Here is a 19,445-nt window from a genome sequence, read left to right as displayed (position 1 = left end):
CTTGCTGTTTTCAATTAACATAGTCTTGAAAGTCCATACGTATTCAAAGGTATCTTCCTTTTTTACAATAACACAATACTTCATTGCTTAGATGTAGTACAGATACTTTAAAGTTGCTTTTTCATCAGGTAATTTATGATCATATTCTTTTTCTGTGATTTCTAAGAATTTTAATAATAGGACTTTTATTTGCTTTTGTTTTATAATATCTATTAGTTCTTCCTCCAGTGTAAAAATGAACTATTGCCCTAGACTGGAAAGAGGAAGAGAAAAAATCTATAATTGTTCTGAGATTTTTTTTTATTAATATATTTTTTACTTATAACTGTTCCCATTTTATAGTTTCCAATCTTTGCCCTTGGGAGTAACATTAGAGATCATTTGGCTTGTAAAGTCTTAGACTTGTCAAAATCAAGTGGTACTTGTATTCACACCTCATTGAGAAGGAGAAGCTTTCACAAATTTTATTAGCTTGAACTTAGAATAACTTTCCTGGTCTACTCCTAATTTAGCTTCCATAACCATCTACATCAGTATGTTGTGTGCTGTTAGTGAGAGAAGCAATCTATTCTGGAAGCTTTTCCCCTTCATCCTGAAAGAGCTGAGATTCTAAAAGAAGCCAGATTCCTTGACTTTACCACTTGACAAATCCTCAAAAATTGTAAGTTCTAGATTTTTATGACCCAGATGGATAAAAACATTATGTTATTCACCTTGCTTATCTAATCCTTCTCAAGCGCTTCTGACTTGATCCAACGTCTGGAGGGATGTTTGTTTCATAGAAATACTCTCTTCTTTTTTTTGGCTGTGCTACATGGCTAGCGGGATCTTGGTTCCCTCCACCAGGGCTTGAACCCAGGCCCAAGGCGGTGAAAGCACCACGTCCTAGTCTTTGGACTGCCAGGGAACTCCTGAAATACAGTAATTCATGGTTTCACAAACTCCTGTAAAGGGTTTGATAGTAAATATTTTAGGCTCTGCAGGCCACATGATCTGTTACAGCTTTCAGCTCTGCCACTGCAGCATGAAAGCAGTCATATATAATACCTAAATGAATGAGGGTGTGAGCTCCAGTAAAACTTTATTTACAAAAAAAAGATATTGGGTTGGGTTTGGTCAGTGAGTCATAGTTTACAAATTATAGTTCACTGGAAGGGAAAGCAGGAGGATCTTTGTGAGATGTATGGCACAAAATCTTACTTTCTGGAAGAGGCTAGAGTAGATTTGAAGTTTTCAGTGTATTTCTCAACGTTTAAAAAATTAGACTTATGTACATATTTCTTAATATACCACAAAGCAATCATTGCTTTATGTACTGTTCCTCAAATTAATACTACAAAAAAAAAAAAAAAAAAACTGATAGAAAATGAAGAATACTGGGAAATCTTTATTTTGAAATTTAACTTTGTAACTCAGACTTATTTTTCTTTATTGTATCATAGTACAGAAAGAATTTTTATTATGAGAGAAAGCTTTGTTTTCATTTGTAAACTTTTCTTATTAGTTGGTTGCTTTTTTAGAAGAAGGATAAAGCCATGAACTTTGTGAGTTTTATTTTATATGTCAGTAAACCAGATAGAATATTCTAAGAAGAGTTAGATGGGTTAGCTAGCTCTGATGTCTAAGTTTTAGAAGACAAATAGTAAAATGAATTATTTTTAGAATTTAGCTTCAGTAACATCCTTTGTTACATACATTTCATCTTTATAGTCAAATAGCCACATAGAATTTTTCACTTTATCTAGAGTTTAAAGTCATTTTTCTTCCCAGTCTTCTCAAACCCTCCCAAGTTGTAACTGTAGTTACTTTACTTAGTTCTGACCAAAAACAGCAAACTTAAGAACAGTAAGGTGATTTGTACGTGACAGTTAGATTTCAAACCTTTTGACATATAGATTTTTAGGTTTTCCCCTTCTCTGAAGTATACAGAATGGGAGAGTCAATCCTTTGTAGGACATTGCACCCACCTTCATAGACGACATTCTCTTGTCTTCTGTCGCAGATGTCTTTGCTACTTAACACAGGTTGTCAGAATTAATATTTAAAATTAGTACTTTCAAACTGATTTAAACTCTTTTGGCTTTATGCTAGTAATATTTTCCTTTCTCACTCAGCTCATTAGAATAAGAGAATTAACTTTATGATCTGTATACTTAAGGATTAAAATTCATCTCATTCATCACCAAATACTATTTTCTTATCTTCCTGCTTGAGGAATGGATGTGTACTAATAATTCAAATTTTTCAGTAATTCATAAAATCCACATCAAAATTTCTATTTGAGTCAGTATTGTTTTCAGTCTTAATTTCTTGGGTTTACTTATCTAATACTTAGTTTAGATAAGTAAAAATTTCCACAAGTTTTAAAGTGTGGTATTTTATAGATTTTTGAAATAGACGGCAGCTTGTTTGGTCAAAACTCTGGAGAGGGAACTTCCTTGTTGGTCCAGTGGTAAAGAATCTGCCTTCCAGTGTAGGGGACATGGGTTCGATCCCTGGTCAGGGAACTAAGATCCCACATGGCACGAGGCAGCTGAACCTGGACGCCCCAACTAGAGAGCCTGAGCACCGCGACTCCTGAGCCCAAGTCCTGTAGAGCTCCTGTGCTGCAACTCAAGTAAGCCCACACGCCACAACGAGCACCCAGCATGAACGAAGTAAAAACTTTAAAAAGAGCAGTATATCTCTTCTCAAAGTGTGGAGAGAGTATTTGTTTTTTTGCATTTTCATTGAAGTGTAATTGATATACAATGTTGTGTTAGTTTTAGGTGTACTGCAAAGTGAGTCAGTTATACATATATCCCCTCTTTTTTTTTTTAAGACTCTTAACATATGGTCCGTTACACAGTATTGAATCGAGTACCCTGTGCTATACACACAAGTTCTTATTATCTGTTTTACATATAGTAGTGTGTATATGTCAGTCCAAATACCACCCCCAGCCCCCAGCCCCTAGTAACCATAAGTTTGTTTTCTCCATCTGTGACTTGACTTCTGTTTTGTAAATATGTTCATTTGTACCCTTTTGTTTAGATTCCACATATAAGCAATATCATATGATATGTTTTTCTTTGACTTACTTCACTCAGTCTGACAATCTCTGGTCCATCTATATTGCTGCAAATGGCATCACTGTGTTCTTTTTATGGCTGAGTAATACTTCATTGTCTATATGCACCACATCTTCTCTATCCATTCCTTTGTCTGTGGACATTTAGGTTTCTTCCATGTCTTGGCTGTTGTAAATAGTGCTGCAGCGAACATTGGGGTGCATATATATTTTTAAATTATGGTTTTCTCTGGGTATATGCCCAGGAGTGGGATTTCTGGGTCATATGATAGTTGTATTTTTGGTTTTTTGAGGAACTTCCATACTGTTCTCCATAGTAGCTGTACCAGTTTTTACATTCCCACAAACAGTGTAGGAGGGTTCTCTTTTGGAGAGAGTATTTTTTAAAAATAAAGGATATGTTTCTAGAGTTATAACTTGAGTTATAAAGAATTTTCACTTCTTTGCATTTTTGGAGTGTAAATAGAGTTTTGAAATGTATTAGGCCTTTTTCAAGTTAACATACGGGTGTATGTTCATGTAAAGATGTGCTGTTTTTTAAAAACTGTACAGATTATATTCCTTGCTACTGTTTCAGCTTCTTTTCATAATGAGAAAATTAGAATTAATCATTGTTTTGGGGAATACATATATTTGACAGAATTGGAAGAACAGACTCGAAAAGCTCTAGAATTGGACCAGGAACGAAAACGAGCAAAAGAAGAAGCAGAAAGGCTTGAAAAGGAGCGTCGAGCTGCTGAAGAGGCCAAGTCTGCTCTAGCGAAACAGGCTGCCGACCAGATGAAGAATCAGGAGCAGCTGGTAAGGGAACCTGGGTTCTATTAGGGAAAAAGAAAAACTGAGACAAAAGCATGGATAAAATCAGTCCCACAGTTTCAGACTATATATTCTCTGAACACAAATGCATCCTTCCATGCTTAGTGCTCAGTCGTGTCCAGCTCTTTGCAACCCTTTGGACGATAACCTGCCAGGCTCCTCTGTCCATGGGATTCTCCAGGCAGGAATACTGGAGTGGGTTGCTATCTCCTCCAGGGGATCTTCCCGACCCAGGGATCAAACTGGCGCATCCCCTGTGTCTCCTGCATAGGTGGACTCCAACGCTAAGCCACCTGGGAAGCCCTCTGAACACAAAGGTGTTGGTTAAATGTGTTTTCAGCTCTCCTCACTATGGTATGTCTGCACTCACTGCAAAGACATACCTTTGTGAAAGTCATTCAGTCGTGTCCTACTCTTTGTGACCTCGTGGACTATCCAGGCCATGGAATTCTCCAGGCCAGAATACTGGAGTTGGTAGCCGTTCCTTTCTCCAGGGAATCTTCCCAGCCCCAGGATTGAACCCAGGTCTCCTTCATTGCAGGTAGATTCTTTACCAGCTGAGCCACCAGGGAAGCTGAAACGTGAACTCCTAAAATACATTCAAATATCTTTTTATTTGAATGTATTTTAAAAGCAGTAAGTAGAATAACAAACATGAAAACCGTTTTCTGTATTCAGACAGAGGAATACCTGTCATCGTAAAGGTAGTACCAGTGTAAAAATAGACAGTTTGGAGGTTTCAGTATTTATTTACTGTAATAAATAAATGATCAATATTGTGTAGCCACTGCCAGAAGTGTGTTGTACCCAAAATCAGCAGTAAAAATTTTGTTTGCCAGTGAGGACTAGTAAAATAAGAAAACAAGTTCAGATAATGGAAACTGAAAAAAAACAAACAAAAAACTTCTGTAAAATAAGGCATATTATACTTTCTTTAAAGCAAACCAGAGATACAAGTAACTTAATGACAAAGTTTGGAAATGAGCCTAAAATGTTTATTTCTTCTTTTAAAAAGAAACCTAGAAATAAAACCATAAAAGCTACATAGAGCCTGTAGCTAACAAAGGATACTGATCCACTTAGATTTTGTATAAGCTACTGGTGTGTTTTGCTTTAGACAAATTGCCGTTATGTATATTCTAAATTTTATAAGATGATCATAGGCTGACTATAAGATGGGTCATGGTTGGATTTTTTTGTGTGTATTTAGTGGACCTGCAAATGATGAGTATGCATGACACCTAGAAGAATTGGGATTTAAATATTGGTTTAGGTATTTCCTTGCTCTATGTCTTTGGGTCTTTCTGAGTCTCAGATCCCTCCCTTTGAAAAAATGGAGTAAAGTCACCTAATTAAGGAGTCAAATGAGATTATTTGACAAAGTGCTGTAAAAAGCATTATGTAAACAATTTTTTTTTCCTTGTTAGCAAATATTTTATTGATGAAAGTTAAAAAGTAGCTCCTAGGTTCTTGCTATAAAAACAGGAGTAACTTTGTGTACATAGAATAATAAAAAAAGCTCACTTTGTTTCCTTATGAGCTTATAATACAAATAAGATATTTATCATCTTAAAGAAATAGTTCCTTTTTTTTTTTTTTTTTTTAAACAGAAGGCTCTATGAGAAACATATAAAAAGAGTCCATGTGGGAATTCCCTGGCAATCCAGTGGTTAGGACTTTACACTTCCCCTGCAGGGGGCATGGGTTCTGTCTTTGGTGGGGAAACTAAAATCTGAAAAGCCACATGACGTGTCCAAAAAGGGAAAAACAGTTCATGTATATTAAAGTTTTTTTGACTTAAATTATCGAAACTGTTATGTTTCTTAATATTGGTAATTGTCTAATTTATTTTAGGCAGCAGAACTTGCCGAATTCACTGCCAAGATTGCACTTCTCGAGGAAGCCAAGAAGAAAAAGGAAGAGGAAGCTACTGAGTGGCAACACAAAGTAATCATTTGTTCATCACTATCATTTACCGAACACTTATTTTGTACCCAGCATATGCTGAATTTATAGAGATTAAGATACAGTCATGATTTAGAGGGGAAGAGATACCACTGTATGAATGTGTACGTACTGTATTTTAATATTAATCTAGTGAGGAAAGCTAATAACTACTTTGGGAACACAGAAGTGTTAGATTCTGTAGGAATGAGGCAGGTGTTGGGGACACCCACCCTTAAAAGTTTAAGCTGGCTCTTGAATGACATTCAGTTTGGGGGTAGAAAAGATGGGAACTGAGGAGGTAGTCATTCCAGATTGTAGGAATTGAATGAGCATAGGAAAAATCTGATTTTAGGAACTTTGAGAGTCGAGGCTAGAAAGTTTGAGAGGTCATTAAGCTGTGAAAGGCTTTAAGTAAACGCCCTGCTCAAAGGAAAGATGTTGGGAAGTATCTGTAGACTTTGGACTCTAAGATTTCAAAACAGCAATCAGAATGATGGATGGATTAGGATAGTAGGCAGGATTGCTTACGAGCTAATGACTCACTAAGGATGTGACATTGACAAAAGAGGGACAGGAATTTTTGAAGGACAGTTTTTGACAGATTCAAAGGGGCGTGGCAACCAAGTGATTGGCTATAAAGTTGAATTAGAAGAATGTAATCAAATGATACTGAGATTTCTAGTTCCAGTATGTGAAACCACTGTTGTCTGAAATGGCAAAAAAGTGAGAAATTAGGCTTTACTTGGAAGGGTGGGGAATATAGGATAGGAGAATTAATTCAGACTTTAAACTTTTAAATGAAACTATAATAATAATTTTTTACACTCAAAGGTATATAGTTCTGTGACTTTTCTACAACAACATGTACTTACTAGCTAAAATGGTTTTCTTTCACTCTTAAATTTTCTTTGTAGCACTTTGGATTTCATAGGGGAGTTTTTTATATTGAGAGTTACGTATATATGTACATGTTGTTGTTTAGTCGCTAAGTCGTGTCTGACTCTTCTGTGACCCCATGGACGGTAGCCCTCCAGGCTCCTCTGTCCATGGGATTTCCCAGGCCAGAATACTGGAGTGGGTTGCTGTTTCCTTCTTTAGGGGATCTTCCAGACTCAGGGATCAAACTTGCATCTCCTGCATTGGCAGGCGACATGGGAAGCCCATATATGTACATAGAACTCCACAAGAGTGAAAGCATTGTTAACATATTTGTTAACACTTCCTTTGTTAGAATTGTATAGATTCCTCTTAGGAATGATTTATGAACTTCGGGGACACATAAACTTATAAAAATAATGTATCACAGAAACACATCTTGTGAATTATAGAATTTAGAAAATGCACGTAAAAGAAAAACCACATTCCCACAAACTAGGATCAGTACTTTAACATCGCAGTGCATATCCTTCCAGGATCTTCTCCTATGTGCACATGGGTGTTGCTGTTATTCAGTCACCGAGTTGTGCCCCGATGCTTTGTGACGCCATTGACTGCAGCATGCCAGGCTCCTCTGCTCCCCTGTCTCCAGGAATTTGCTTCAGTTCATGTCCATTGAGTCAGTGATGCTATTTAACCCTCTCATCCTGTGCTGCCCCCTTCTCCTTCTGCCCTTGGTCTTTCCCAGCATCATGGTCTTTCCAGTGAGTTGGCTATTCCCATCAGGTGCCCAGAATATTGTAGTTTCAGCATCAGTCCTTAACAGTGAATATTCAGGTTTGATCTCCTTGCTGGACTTTGAAGAGTCTTCTTCAGCACCACAATTCAAAAGCATCCGTTCTAAAGCTCTCAACCTTCTTTATGGTTCAACTCTCACATCCGTATATGACTACTGGAAAAACCATAAGTGACTACACAGACCTTTGTTGGCGGAGTGATATCTCTGTTTTTTAATACGCTGTCTAGGTTTCTCATAGCTCTCCTTCCAAGAAGCTAAGCATCTTAATTTCATGGCTGCAGTCACCATCCCCAGGGATTTTGGAGCCCAAGAAAATAAAATCTGTCTCTGCGTCCACTTTTTCACCTTCTATTTGCCATGAACTGATGGAACTGGATGCCATGATCTTAGTTTTTTGAATGTTGAGTTTTAAGCCAGCTTTTTCACTCTCCTCTTTCACCCTCATTATGAGGCTCTTTAGTTCCTCTTCACTTTCTGCCATTAAAGTGGTGTCATCTGCATATCTGAGGTTGTTGATATTTCTCTGGCAATCTTGATTCCAGCTTGTGATTCATCCAGCCTGGCATTTCACATGATATGCGCTGCATACAAGCTAAAGTAAGCAGGGTGACAGTATACGGCCTTAGACTCCTTTCCCAATTTTGAACCAATCTGTTGTTCCATGTCTGGTTCTAACTGTTGCTTCTTGTCCTGCATACAGGTTTCTCAGACAGGTAAGGTGATCCTGGTATTCCCATCTCTAAGAATATTTCACAGTTTGTTATGATCCACACAATCAAAGGCTTTAGTGTAGTCAGTGAAACAGAAGTAGATATTTTTCTGGAATTCTCTTGCTTTCTCCATGATCCAGTTAATGTTGGCAATTTGATCTCTAGTCCCTCTGCCTTTTTGAAACCCAGCTTGTACATCTGGAAGTTCTTGGTTCATGTACTACTGAAGCCTCGCTTGAAGGATTTTGAGCATTACTTTGCTAGCATGTGTAATGAGTGCAGTTGTGTGGTAGTTCGTACATTCTTTGGCATTGCCCTTCTTTGGGATTGTAATGAAAACTGACCTTTTCCAGTCCTGTGGCCACTGCTGAGTTTTCCAAATTTGCTGACATATTGAATGCATGTATGTGTATACATGTACATTGGTTATCACTGAAGAATTGATGCTTTTGAACTCTGATGCTTTTGCGCTGTCATGCTGGAGAAGACTCTTGAGAGTCCATTGGACAGAAAGGATATCAAGCCAGTCAATCTTAGAGGAAGTCAACCCTGAATATTCACTGGAAGGACTGATGCTGAAGCTGAAGCTCCAGTACTTTGGCCACCTGATGTGAAGAGCCAATTCATTGGAAAAGACCCAGAATGCATGGAAAGATTGGAGGCAGGAGAAAAGGGTGACAGAGGATGAGATGGTTGGATGGTATCACCAATGCAATGGACATGAACTTGGGCAAACTCCGGGAGATAGTGAGGGACAGGGAAACCTGGCGTGCTGCAGCCCGTGGAGTTGCAAAGAGTTGGACATGACTTGGTGACTGAACAGCAACAATACATTTGTATGTCCAGAGTGAGCTCATTCTGTACATACTGTTTCATTTTAGTCAGTTTTCATCTCATCTTAGACTATATTCAAAAGTTTTTCATTTAGATATAATTGACATATAATGTATTTTCAGGTGTATAATATGGTTCGGTATTTGTATCTGTTGTGAAATGATCATCATGGTAAGTCTTGTTAACATCCATCATCATATAGCTACAGAAATTTTCATCTTGTAATATAAACTTTTAAGATTTGCTTTCTTAGCAACCTTGAAATATATAGAGTATATTTAACTATAGTGCATATTAGTCCATATAATACTGTATATTATATCCCCATGACTCATTTATTTTTTACATGGGAGTTTGTACTTTTTAATTCCCTTTTCCCATTCCTCTTCCACTTCTGTTTCTGGTAACCATTGGTCTGTTCTCTGTATCCATAAGCTCAGTTTTTTTGTTTGTTTTTTGATTTTTTAGATTCCACATTTAAGTGAGATCATGTGGTAATTTGATTTTTTTTCTGTCTGACTTGTATTACTTGGCATAATACCCTCAAGGTCCATCTGTGTTGCAAATGGCAGTATTTTCTTTTTTTATAGCTGAATAATATTCCACTGTATATGTGTACTGGATGGAAATCCAGTATCTTAAGATTTTGGAAATCCAAAATCTTAATATTTGAACATATTGTATTTATATTTATACTTGCATTGTATGGGGACTTCCCTGGTGGCTCAGCAATAAACAGTCTGCCCGCAATGCAGGAGACCTGGGTTCAGTCCTTGGGTCAGGAATTTCCCCTGGAGAAGGAAATGGCAACCCACTCCAGTAATTCTTGCATGGACACTCCTACAGACAGAGGAGTCTCACAAGCTACAGTCCATGGGGTTGCAAAGAGCCAGACACAACTTAGTGATGAAAGAACAACAATACAATATACATATACTGCCTTTTCTTTATCTGTTCATCTACTGATGGGCACTTAGGTTTCTTCCATATCTTGGCTGTTGTGTAAATAATGCTGCAGTGAACATATTGGGGGGATGTATATTTCTTCTCGAGTTAGCATTTTGTTCCTGTGGATAAATACTGAGAAGTAGAATAGCTGGATTATATATAGTAGTCTGTTTTTAAATTTTTTAAGGGATCTTCATACTCTTTTCCACAGTGGCTACACCAGTTTACATTCCCAGTGAAGGTGATCAAGTGTTCCTTTTTTCCACGTCCTTACCAACACTTGTTATTTCTTGTCTTTTTGATAATAGCCATTCTTACAGATATGATGTGTTATCTCATTGTGGTTTTGATTTGCATTTCCCTGATGATTAATGATGTTGAATATCTTTCCATGGGCCTGTTGGCCATCTCTATCTTCTTTATAAAAAAAGTCTATTCATATCATTTGCTTGTTTTTAGAAAATACTATTAGGGTTTTTTTTTTTCTTTCTGTTGAGCTGTATGAATTCTTCACATATTTTGGGTATTAACACCTTATCAGACCTATCATTCACATATATTTTCTCCCATTTTGTATCATGCCTTTTCATATTCTTGATATATATACGTACATATATATATATATTTTGCTTTGCAAAGCCTTTTGGTTTAAAGTCATCCCACTTGTTTGTTTTTGTTTGTATTGCTTTAGCTTTTCGTGTCAAATCTAAAAATTTACTACAAAGACCTATATCAAGGCACTTACTGTCTATATTTTCTTGAGAAGTTTTATGGTTTCAGGTCCTATGTTCAAATCTTTTGATCCATGTTGGGTTGATTTTTCTCTGTGGTGTGTACCATAGGTGTCCAGTTTCATCCTTCTGCATGTGGCTGTCTAGTTTCCGTTCTCCAATCTATATTCTTGACTGCTTTGTTGTAAGTTAATTAACCATATATGCGTGGGTATATTTCTGAGCACACAGTATTCAGAATTGACCCAAAAAGTCTATTATAGCTAGTTTGCCAAGCCAGTGTCCAAAGTAGGACTTTGCCTTGCGTTTGTTTGCTCTGTCTCTTTTAGTAGGACGGTTCTTCTTTTTGTGATACTGATTTATTAAAAGGATCCGCAGATTATCCCTCCTTCTGTATTTTTCTAGTTTCCTTATGGTGTCATTCAGCTTTTCTTTTTTCCTTCATTATTCTTGTAAGCTAAAAGATAAATCTAAAACCTTGAAGGATTCAAGTTAGAAGTTTCTGGCTATGATGTCTCATAAATGAAACTTTCATATAATTTATTATCCAAACTGGAACACTTTTTGAGAGTGAAAGGGAGTGTTAATAATTACATCAGGACTTTTCCAGGCAACCAAGCACGGTATAATCACTCAGATAATTGGTGATGTTTGATATTTCCTGTTGTATTATATCAGAGGACACTTAATACCTGATTAGCCCCCCATTAGTTATTTTAACTGATTTTGGGATTAGAGTAATAACAGTCTTATTCTTCCCATGTCTGATTATATTTTATCATTGCTAAAATGTAATCTATCACATGTGGATTTCTTTGTCATTATATCTATATCCGATTCTCATCAATCATTTGTACAACAATTTTAGCAGCAATTGATAATCCTTGCTAGAATTAATAGTTTTATTAGGGTTTGCACAGTGGTGTCTTTAATTCTGAAAATAAACTTCTATCAGTGGGGCTTGTTTTTATTATCTTGACATACAGAAAGAAAGGATGACTTTTAATTACTGGTTTTCAAAGTAAGTTGCTGATAAGCTTATTTTTATGTTTAGGCTTTTGCAGCCCAGGAAGACTTGGAAAAGACCAAAGAAGAGTTAAAGACTGTGATGTCTGCCCCGCCTCCGCCTCCACCACCACCAGTCATTCCTCCAACTGAAAATGAACATGACGAGCATGATGAGAATAACGCCGAGGCTAGCGCTGAATTATCAAATGATGGGGTAATGAACCATAGAAGTGAGGAGGAACGTGTGACAGAAACACAGAAAAATGAACGTGTTAAAAAGCAACTTCAGGTATTTAAATTTGCAGTTTGTATGCACATTTAAATATAGTTTGCATTTCCCCCGTTTGTTAAGACAAACTTACTAAAAAGGAATACTTGATCTTTGGAAACCTTTAGCTCTAGCTGGCCTTGTGATTGGTTTGTAAGTACTTGGCCTACAGGCATATTATTTTTTCCTTTGTATGTCCTTGTTACCAGATGTTTGTTAGCCTTGTGTAGAGATCTTAATTAGTAAGTTATTATTTAATTATAGCTTTTAACTATAGTTAATTATAGTTAAAAAGTAGAACATAATGTTAATACTGTGTTTAAGAAACAAATTTTGTTTTTAAACAGTATACATATAAAGCAATGATAATTTAATAGACTACCTGTAAGACATTACAGAATCTAAATTTTTTGTTCGGATTTTGTAATGGCAAAAGATCAGCTTATTAAATGTATATAATTAGGTCAAAATAGTAAATTTTAGTATTATTATACCCGTTGGAGAACTTACTAAAATAAGTTCTCTAAGTTTTAAATTGTGAAATCTTTAAATATTAATAAGGAAAATGAGGTGATAGTGGTACTAATATCCTTTTGGAGAAAGTTTCTCTTGTGGTATAGATTTTAGATCTTATGGTAATACCAACCATAATGGCTACATTGAACCCTTCTAAGTCATTTCAAGTATTAGATGATAAGGTTAAGGAAATTTAAAATAACACACAAATCATCATAGTTGCAAAGTATAGAAATGAAAGGTCATGGGTATTCCTCTCTAAGCACTACCTCTCACCATTACTAAAAGTACAACAAACTTAAACAATTTAAAGAAAAAGATTTCACAGTGGAAATTTTAATGTAGTACAAAGTCAAAGATGTGTTATATATGTATTTTTGTCTTTAAACCTTTTCTGTAGATTTTTTTTTTAATCTAAGAAAATAATAGTAGTCATACTCTTTATTTTTTAAACAGGCATTAAGTTCAGAATTAGCCCAAGCCAGAGATGAAACCAAGAAAACACAAAATGATGTTCTTCATGCTGAGAATGTTAAAGCAGGCCGTGATAAGTACAAGACTCTGCGACAGATTCGGCAAGGCAATACAAAGCAACGTATTGATGAGTTTGAAGCAATGTGAGAGCTGTTATTTTGCATACATGTTCTTCATAAGCTGAACCACCAACAGAGAAAAGCAGGCCTTTGCGGATGTGATGGAATGCATCCCACCTTGCCAAAGCACTTACACCAGTTTGACTGTGGTGGCTAAAAGACATTTAAGGGGAGCTTTTCAACATTAAGGCAGTGTGATACCATGCTTGATTTTCTTTTTCTTTTGGGCCAGGGAATGAAGAACAGTGCTCCATCACCTCCTTTTTCACATTTTTCATTTTCCTTTTTTTTTTTCTGTTGAAGATTAACACTTATTATCATGTCTGACAAATGTGTGTGTATGATTTAAGCACTTTGTTCATTTTACAGGATGATGGTGACTTAATGAGTGTTTAGGTAGAGCACTCTTTCCTTCTCCTTCCGTATTTTAGCTGCATGTATTTCCACATTCTCTCTCATTCACGTTTTCTCAGTGTGTACTTTTCATACCTTAATATGCCCTCTAACCATAGCACTGCATGTTTTAATCATTGGCAGTGATTAAAATAAGCATAGGTGAAAAGTCTTTGATTATTGTGTAGAAGATGGCTATGAATCATGAAAAGGATTAGAGAGTTTAATAGTGTAGTGTACAGCTTGTGGTTAATTTTTTAAATCTCAATTTAAAATATTATTGGATTTTTTAAAATTACAATCCTCTTTGACAGAGCTGGATTGATTGGTGTTTCATCTCCTGTCATCCTTTGGTTTTCTTTGCCCACTGATTGCACAAAGGTATAGACAGCAGGTAGTAAGTGGTTCCCTAGGAAAGTTTATTGATGAAACACTACTGCAAATAACAGTTGTCTCTGAAAGATTTCATAGATTGATTTAGAAAAACAGATATTTAATAAAAGAAATTATGCATTTGTTGGTAATTGATTGTCATCATTAAAAAAAAAACCCTGGACCTTTCTGGAAGGGCAGTGTATGAAAACATCAGTCCCAAGGAGGGGACAGTAATACTACCTCACTACTATACCTGCAGTGACTGGTCATTCAAACATAGTGAAATGTGTAAGCTATATGTTTTATAATACATAGAGATACTTTCCATCATAAAGGAATATTTTTGAGATTTCTTTTCCTTCAGAATATCTTAAGAGTGCTAAATTTTAACTGCCTTTTTGTTGAACTGAAGTGTGGGACTCTGATTTGTATTAAAATTGTAAGCTCTCACTGGTATACTATCTTCTGGAAAGGTGTTGTGTATCTGAGGAAGTGTGTACATGTGTGTGTGAATGTGTGAGAGAGAGGTTGCTCTTGTAGCATACGACGAATGTCTGTACCTTCATTCTTGATGTAATTATTACATAATCATTTTAGCATATTTGGTTTCTAAATCATTGTGCTTATTTTTTTCAGTCTCTAAAGATACTTAAATTTGGTTAGTTAATTGTATTTTAGAAATTATAATTTTAGGTTATATTAATTTCATTTATGTTTTACGAAGAAATCTTTCCAGTTTAAAAGATGTTGAATATTCACATGTTCTAACATTTTCTTTACTGTAAAACACCTAGATTTGGAGATAAGGAAAGCCTTGTTTTCTCTGTGTGGTTCAGCTACTTTCCATCTGGTATTATGCGTTCAAATTTACATTTAGCTATTAAAATTGCCATTTTGTTAGACATTTTTCATGCACAATAGATTTAAGTTGTGTCTGAAAGTATCTCTTGTGCTTTTTTGATTTTGCTGACTTTAAAAGGATTAATCTGGGCAGACATTATGAAGAGGAAAGGTTGCATTTAATATATTTTTTGGATTGAGTAGGACAAAAGATAACTGGTTAACCTTGAAATGACTGTTGTACAGTGGTTGTGCACATCCTTCAAAACACTGTGGAAGAGGATGCTTCTTGCAGCACATGAGAGGAATAGATGGTGAGCCCTGCTATTCATGGTTTAAAGCATGTGTTCACTTCAAAGCATTAAACAGTTGCCATAATAGGTGAAAATTTGGATTTCTATTGGATTTTTATTAATTTGCTTCATTTTGAATTGTGTGCACTACCATTCCTACTTCAGTTTGATATCAGTGTTGAAAAATTACCAGTTATATTTGCTGTTTATAATCTATTTGTAGATTAGGATTAAAATGGATTTAATCCATTTTTAAAGCTGTGTGAATTTTTCTAAACAGGAACAACTATTTGCAATATGGGTTTTCATTAAACCAATTATAACTTTTATTATTAGCAGCTGAGAAGCACATGTTCATATAGCAATGTAAAAATATATTAATGAGTATTTGGTAAATTCCAACAGGCTTTTCCCATGAGCATAATTTTGTGTTGTACAATTAAGTTACATTACATCTATAATTTTGGATAACATTCATTGATTAACAATAAAGTGACAAAAGCTCATGCCTTCACAGTTCACTGTTGTTATTTAACATGGATTTCTTATATATATTTCCTGAAAATTATAATCTCTAATAGATCTGTAAATTATTATATTTTTAAAATGAGAAGTGAATAGGAAAAAGTTTAAAATCCTCATACATTTACTCTTTCCCCAAAATTATATATCTCTTTTGGTATGGAAGTAATAGTGATTGTTAATTTTCTGGAGAAATTAAATTGTTAAAAATCAGCCCTCTTCCTGATAGAATATCATATAAGATTTCTAGTCATTGCTCTTATTGTATAGTGAGTGTTTAGTTTTCCTAAGGAAGAAATAATTTCATTGTCATTGATTAATCTCACTGTTAAAATGTTAATTTTTTTAAAGAGCTATATACTAAGTGCTTCTTAAAAATCATAAAGATTATTCCTAAAGAAACAAGTGATAAATCTATTCTAAGAAAAATAAAAGCCAGGTGTCTTCTCAGTTTGTAATAATATTTGTCACTTTATTATTTCTACTCTCAAAAACAGGTAGTGATCTCTTTATTCTGATCCTGTTAGAAAAGAAAAGGGAATTTTGTGTTACAGGATTTTGCTTTTTAACTGAGAGTTTTTCTCTTAGAACTAGAATTAGCACTTAGGAAGTTATCGTAGACTGATTAGAACTCACTCCTGGTTATCATTAGAAAAGAGTTCCAATGTTATGATTAAAAATACCATTACTTTCTGTCTCAGCTCTTGTAACCTGTTGATTGGTGATATTTTAGAATTGAAGATAAAAAGATTTTTTAGGTCCCAAAGCATCCCATTTTATGTATGCATGCATAATGAAAGTAATTAGTCTTTTTGAAATCTAAAACTTGAAAGTATAGGGATTATTGCCTTTAGCATTAATTTACTGATTAGTAAACCAGAGCTCAGATATCTGTCTGTCATAACGGGAAACATTAAATATGGAGCTACACTGCTAGTTCTCTCTTGTTTGTTTGTTCTAAATAAATAGAACTTTAGCTGTTCTTATTCTGTACTTTATTCTTTTTTTTTTTAACTAGAAGATAATCTGTTAAATATTCCAGTGTGTTTAACATGTAGAATGACAGATACTCCACTACATTTTAAAAGCACTGTGGATCCAGCAGATAGCATAACTTCATAAACCATCAAGGCAATATGACTCCTCACGTAATTACACTGTTAGCAAGGAAAAATTGGCCTACCATATATTAAAGCCTGTCACCTTCTCATCCCTGGCTTTTCCAATTAATTTTAACTCCCCTTGTTTCCTAGTGGACCTATTTGTTAATGTCTCCATCTTAAAGAGATTTTAAAAGCTGCCATTTTCCCTCTGGAAAGATGATGACTTCTTGCTTTGCTGCCTCAATATTTCAACCTCCCTTAAACTGTGATAACAAAAGTTTTCTGATTTGAGGTTACATATGCTGCTTTAGGGGATTCCCTGATAGCTCAGTTGGTAAGGAATCTGCCTGCAATTCAGGAGACCCCAGTTCGATCCCTGGGTCAGGAAGATCTGCTGGAGAAGGGATAGGCTACCCACTTTAGTATTCTTGGGCTTGCCTTGTGGCTCAGCTGGTAAAGAATCCGCTGGCAATGCGGGAGACCTGCGTTCGATACCTGGGTTGGGAAGATCCCCTGGAGAAGGGAATAGCTACCCACTCCAGTATTCTGATCTGGAGAATTCCATGGACTATATAGTTCATGGGGTTGCAAAGAGTCAGACAGAACTGAGTGACTTTCACTTTCATGCTGCCTTAGGAGTTGAAATATTCTTTATTTTTTCTTACACAATTTCAGGGTTAAAGATTATGACTAGGATAATTACCCTATGGCATGTCTTTCAATTCAAGCTTATGTTTGGCTATGGAGCTCCCTAGCTACTAAACAGTTCCAGGTTCTTAAATGCCCTTCATCTAGCGATGAACTGAGGCAACTTCGCACACACACACATTTAGCCAATACACTTTTATTCAGTATGTTGTTATATTCTAGGATATAGAAGTATGATTAGAATGACTGTGACACATTGTTTTGGACTATCTTGAAGTGTGAAACCTCAAATATTTATCTTATCTCTTGGATCATTTGCAATAATCTGTTATAATACTAATTTCTTTTAAGATGGCAACACCATTTTATTGATTCATGGTATTTGTATGCCCAGATTCCTCCATGCTTATATCTAGTCAGTTGCTTCCATTCTTGTAGTTTATTACTGTTTTAATTGTTCAGTTTTATTTAATGAACATTTTTAAAATTTAGGTTTGCTTTGATAATCATGCATGTCATTGAGTTTGCTTCTAAAAGTAGTTGACTGGTGGTGTTTATCTTTAATTAAGTCTATGTAGCCAAATGTCCATTTTCTTAGTGGTAACATGGGATCAGAATTTCTGAGATTTATGTAATAATCCTTGGGGAAATTCCTTTTGATAAAATATGGATTTATTATATCAAAGCCTTCTAGTACTGTATTATAATGTATGCCATTATATCTCATTTGTGACTTAAAAAGATGTTTTTATATTACAGACCTAAAAATGCATGAATGTCTTAGACTCATAGGGCAACACTACCTCCTTCCTCTCTTTTCTTTTGTTTATACGCTAAAATGTATGTAATTCAGATGTAGCATTTTAATTTTATATGCCATCATTCTATTTATGTAATTATTTGCTTTGAAATTTTAGCTAATTTGGATAAAAAGATATACTGTGTGATGAAGGAGACTACTGCAACATAAAGAAGAGCAATAGAGGAAAATAAGCAACTGGTAGAGAATAAGAATATACAGTACAGTTTAAGTATGGTTGTTCTCTGATAAATGACTTAATTTTCATTTTATAGGTCAAATTTTAAACACTGATCAATATTTAAAGATACTCTAAAAAAATAAAGTGCTCAATTTAAAAAGTTTTTCTAACTTTATAAAAAGACTCATTTTATACCCAATTGACAACCAGTCAGTACATAGTAATTAGTAATCTGTGTTCAATACTGAGAAGGTTAGTAGAAGATTCAGCTGAATCTTCATTACTTTATTGTATTAAAATATAAGATTTACCATTTTAACCATTTTCAAGTGTTTGGTGACACTAAGGGTATTCACATTGTTGTGTAACCACACATCACCGCTATCCCATCTCCAGAGCTTTTCATCAGCCCTAACAGACTCTCTGTACCCATTAAATACTAACTGCCCATTCCTCCCTTTTCCCGGTGTCTGGTGATCATTATCCTAATTCCTGTGTTTCTTAATTTGACAGTTCTAGGTACCTCATATACGTGAACTGACTCCTGTATTTATCTTTTTGTATCTAAATTATTTCACCTAGCATATTTTTAAGGTTCATCTGTATTGTAAGACATATCAAAGTTTTACTCTTTTTCAAGGCTAAGTAATATTCCATCGTACACATATACCACATTTCCCTTATCCATTCATTAGTTAATGGACATTTGGATTATTTCTGCATTTTGACTACTGTGAACAGTGCTGCTTTGTACATTAGTGTACAAATATCCGTTTGAGTTCCTGCTTTCAGTTCTTGAGTATATACCCAGGAATGTAATTGCTGAATCATGTGGTAATTCTGTGTTTCATTTCTTGCCAATACTGTCTTTCTCAGCAGCTGCACTATTGTCTATTCCCACTGGCAATGCGTAAGAGTTCCAGTTTCTCCACATCCTCAACCAGCAATTGTTATTTTATTTTATTTGGCCACTCTGTTTGCAGAATCTTAGTTTCCCAACCAGGGATTGAATCCCAGGCCACAGCAGTGAAAGTGCTGAGTTCTAACCACTGGACAGCCAGGGAAATCCCTTTCATGTTGCTTTTGCTAATAGCAATCCAAGTGGATGAAGTGGTGTCTCATTTTGATTTTGATTTTAATTTCCTTATGATGCATTTCTCTCTGGTGTTGAACAT

At 35.3% G+C, this 19,445-nt stretch overlaps 1 protein-coding gene across 2 annotated transcripts in view; it reads left to right on the top strand.

The window, feature by feature from the left end:
- The window catches only part of RDX (radixin), an 82,339-nt gene extending 64,364 nt beyond the window's left edge, over window positions 1–17,975 (top strand). For both annotated transcript variants that reach the window (XM_061144394.1, XM_061144401.1), the window contains 4 exons: window positions 3,711–3,871; window positions 5,741–5,833; window positions 11,786–12,028; window positions 12,980–17,975. In XM_061144394.1, the coding sequence (XP_061000377.1) occupies window positions 3,711–3,871; window positions 5,741–5,833; window positions 11,786–12,028; window positions 12,980–13,144 (662 nt within the window). In that variant the 3' untranslated portion in view covers window positions 13,145–17,975. The remainder of the gene's footprint in view (window positions 1–3,710; window positions 3,872–5,740; window positions 5,834–11,785; window positions 12,029–12,979) is intronic.
- The last annotated feature ends 1,470 nt before the right edge of the window (window positions 17,976–19,445 follow it).

This window comes from Dama dama, chromosome 1 (genome assembly GCF_033118175.1).
Source record: "Dama dama isolate Ldn47 chromosome 1, ASM3311817v1, whole genome shotgun sequence".
NCBI lineage: Eukaryota > Metazoa > Chordata > Mammalia > Artiodactyla > Cervidae > Dama > Dama dama.
This window is presented reverse-complemented; position numbering and strand designations above follow the sequence as displayed.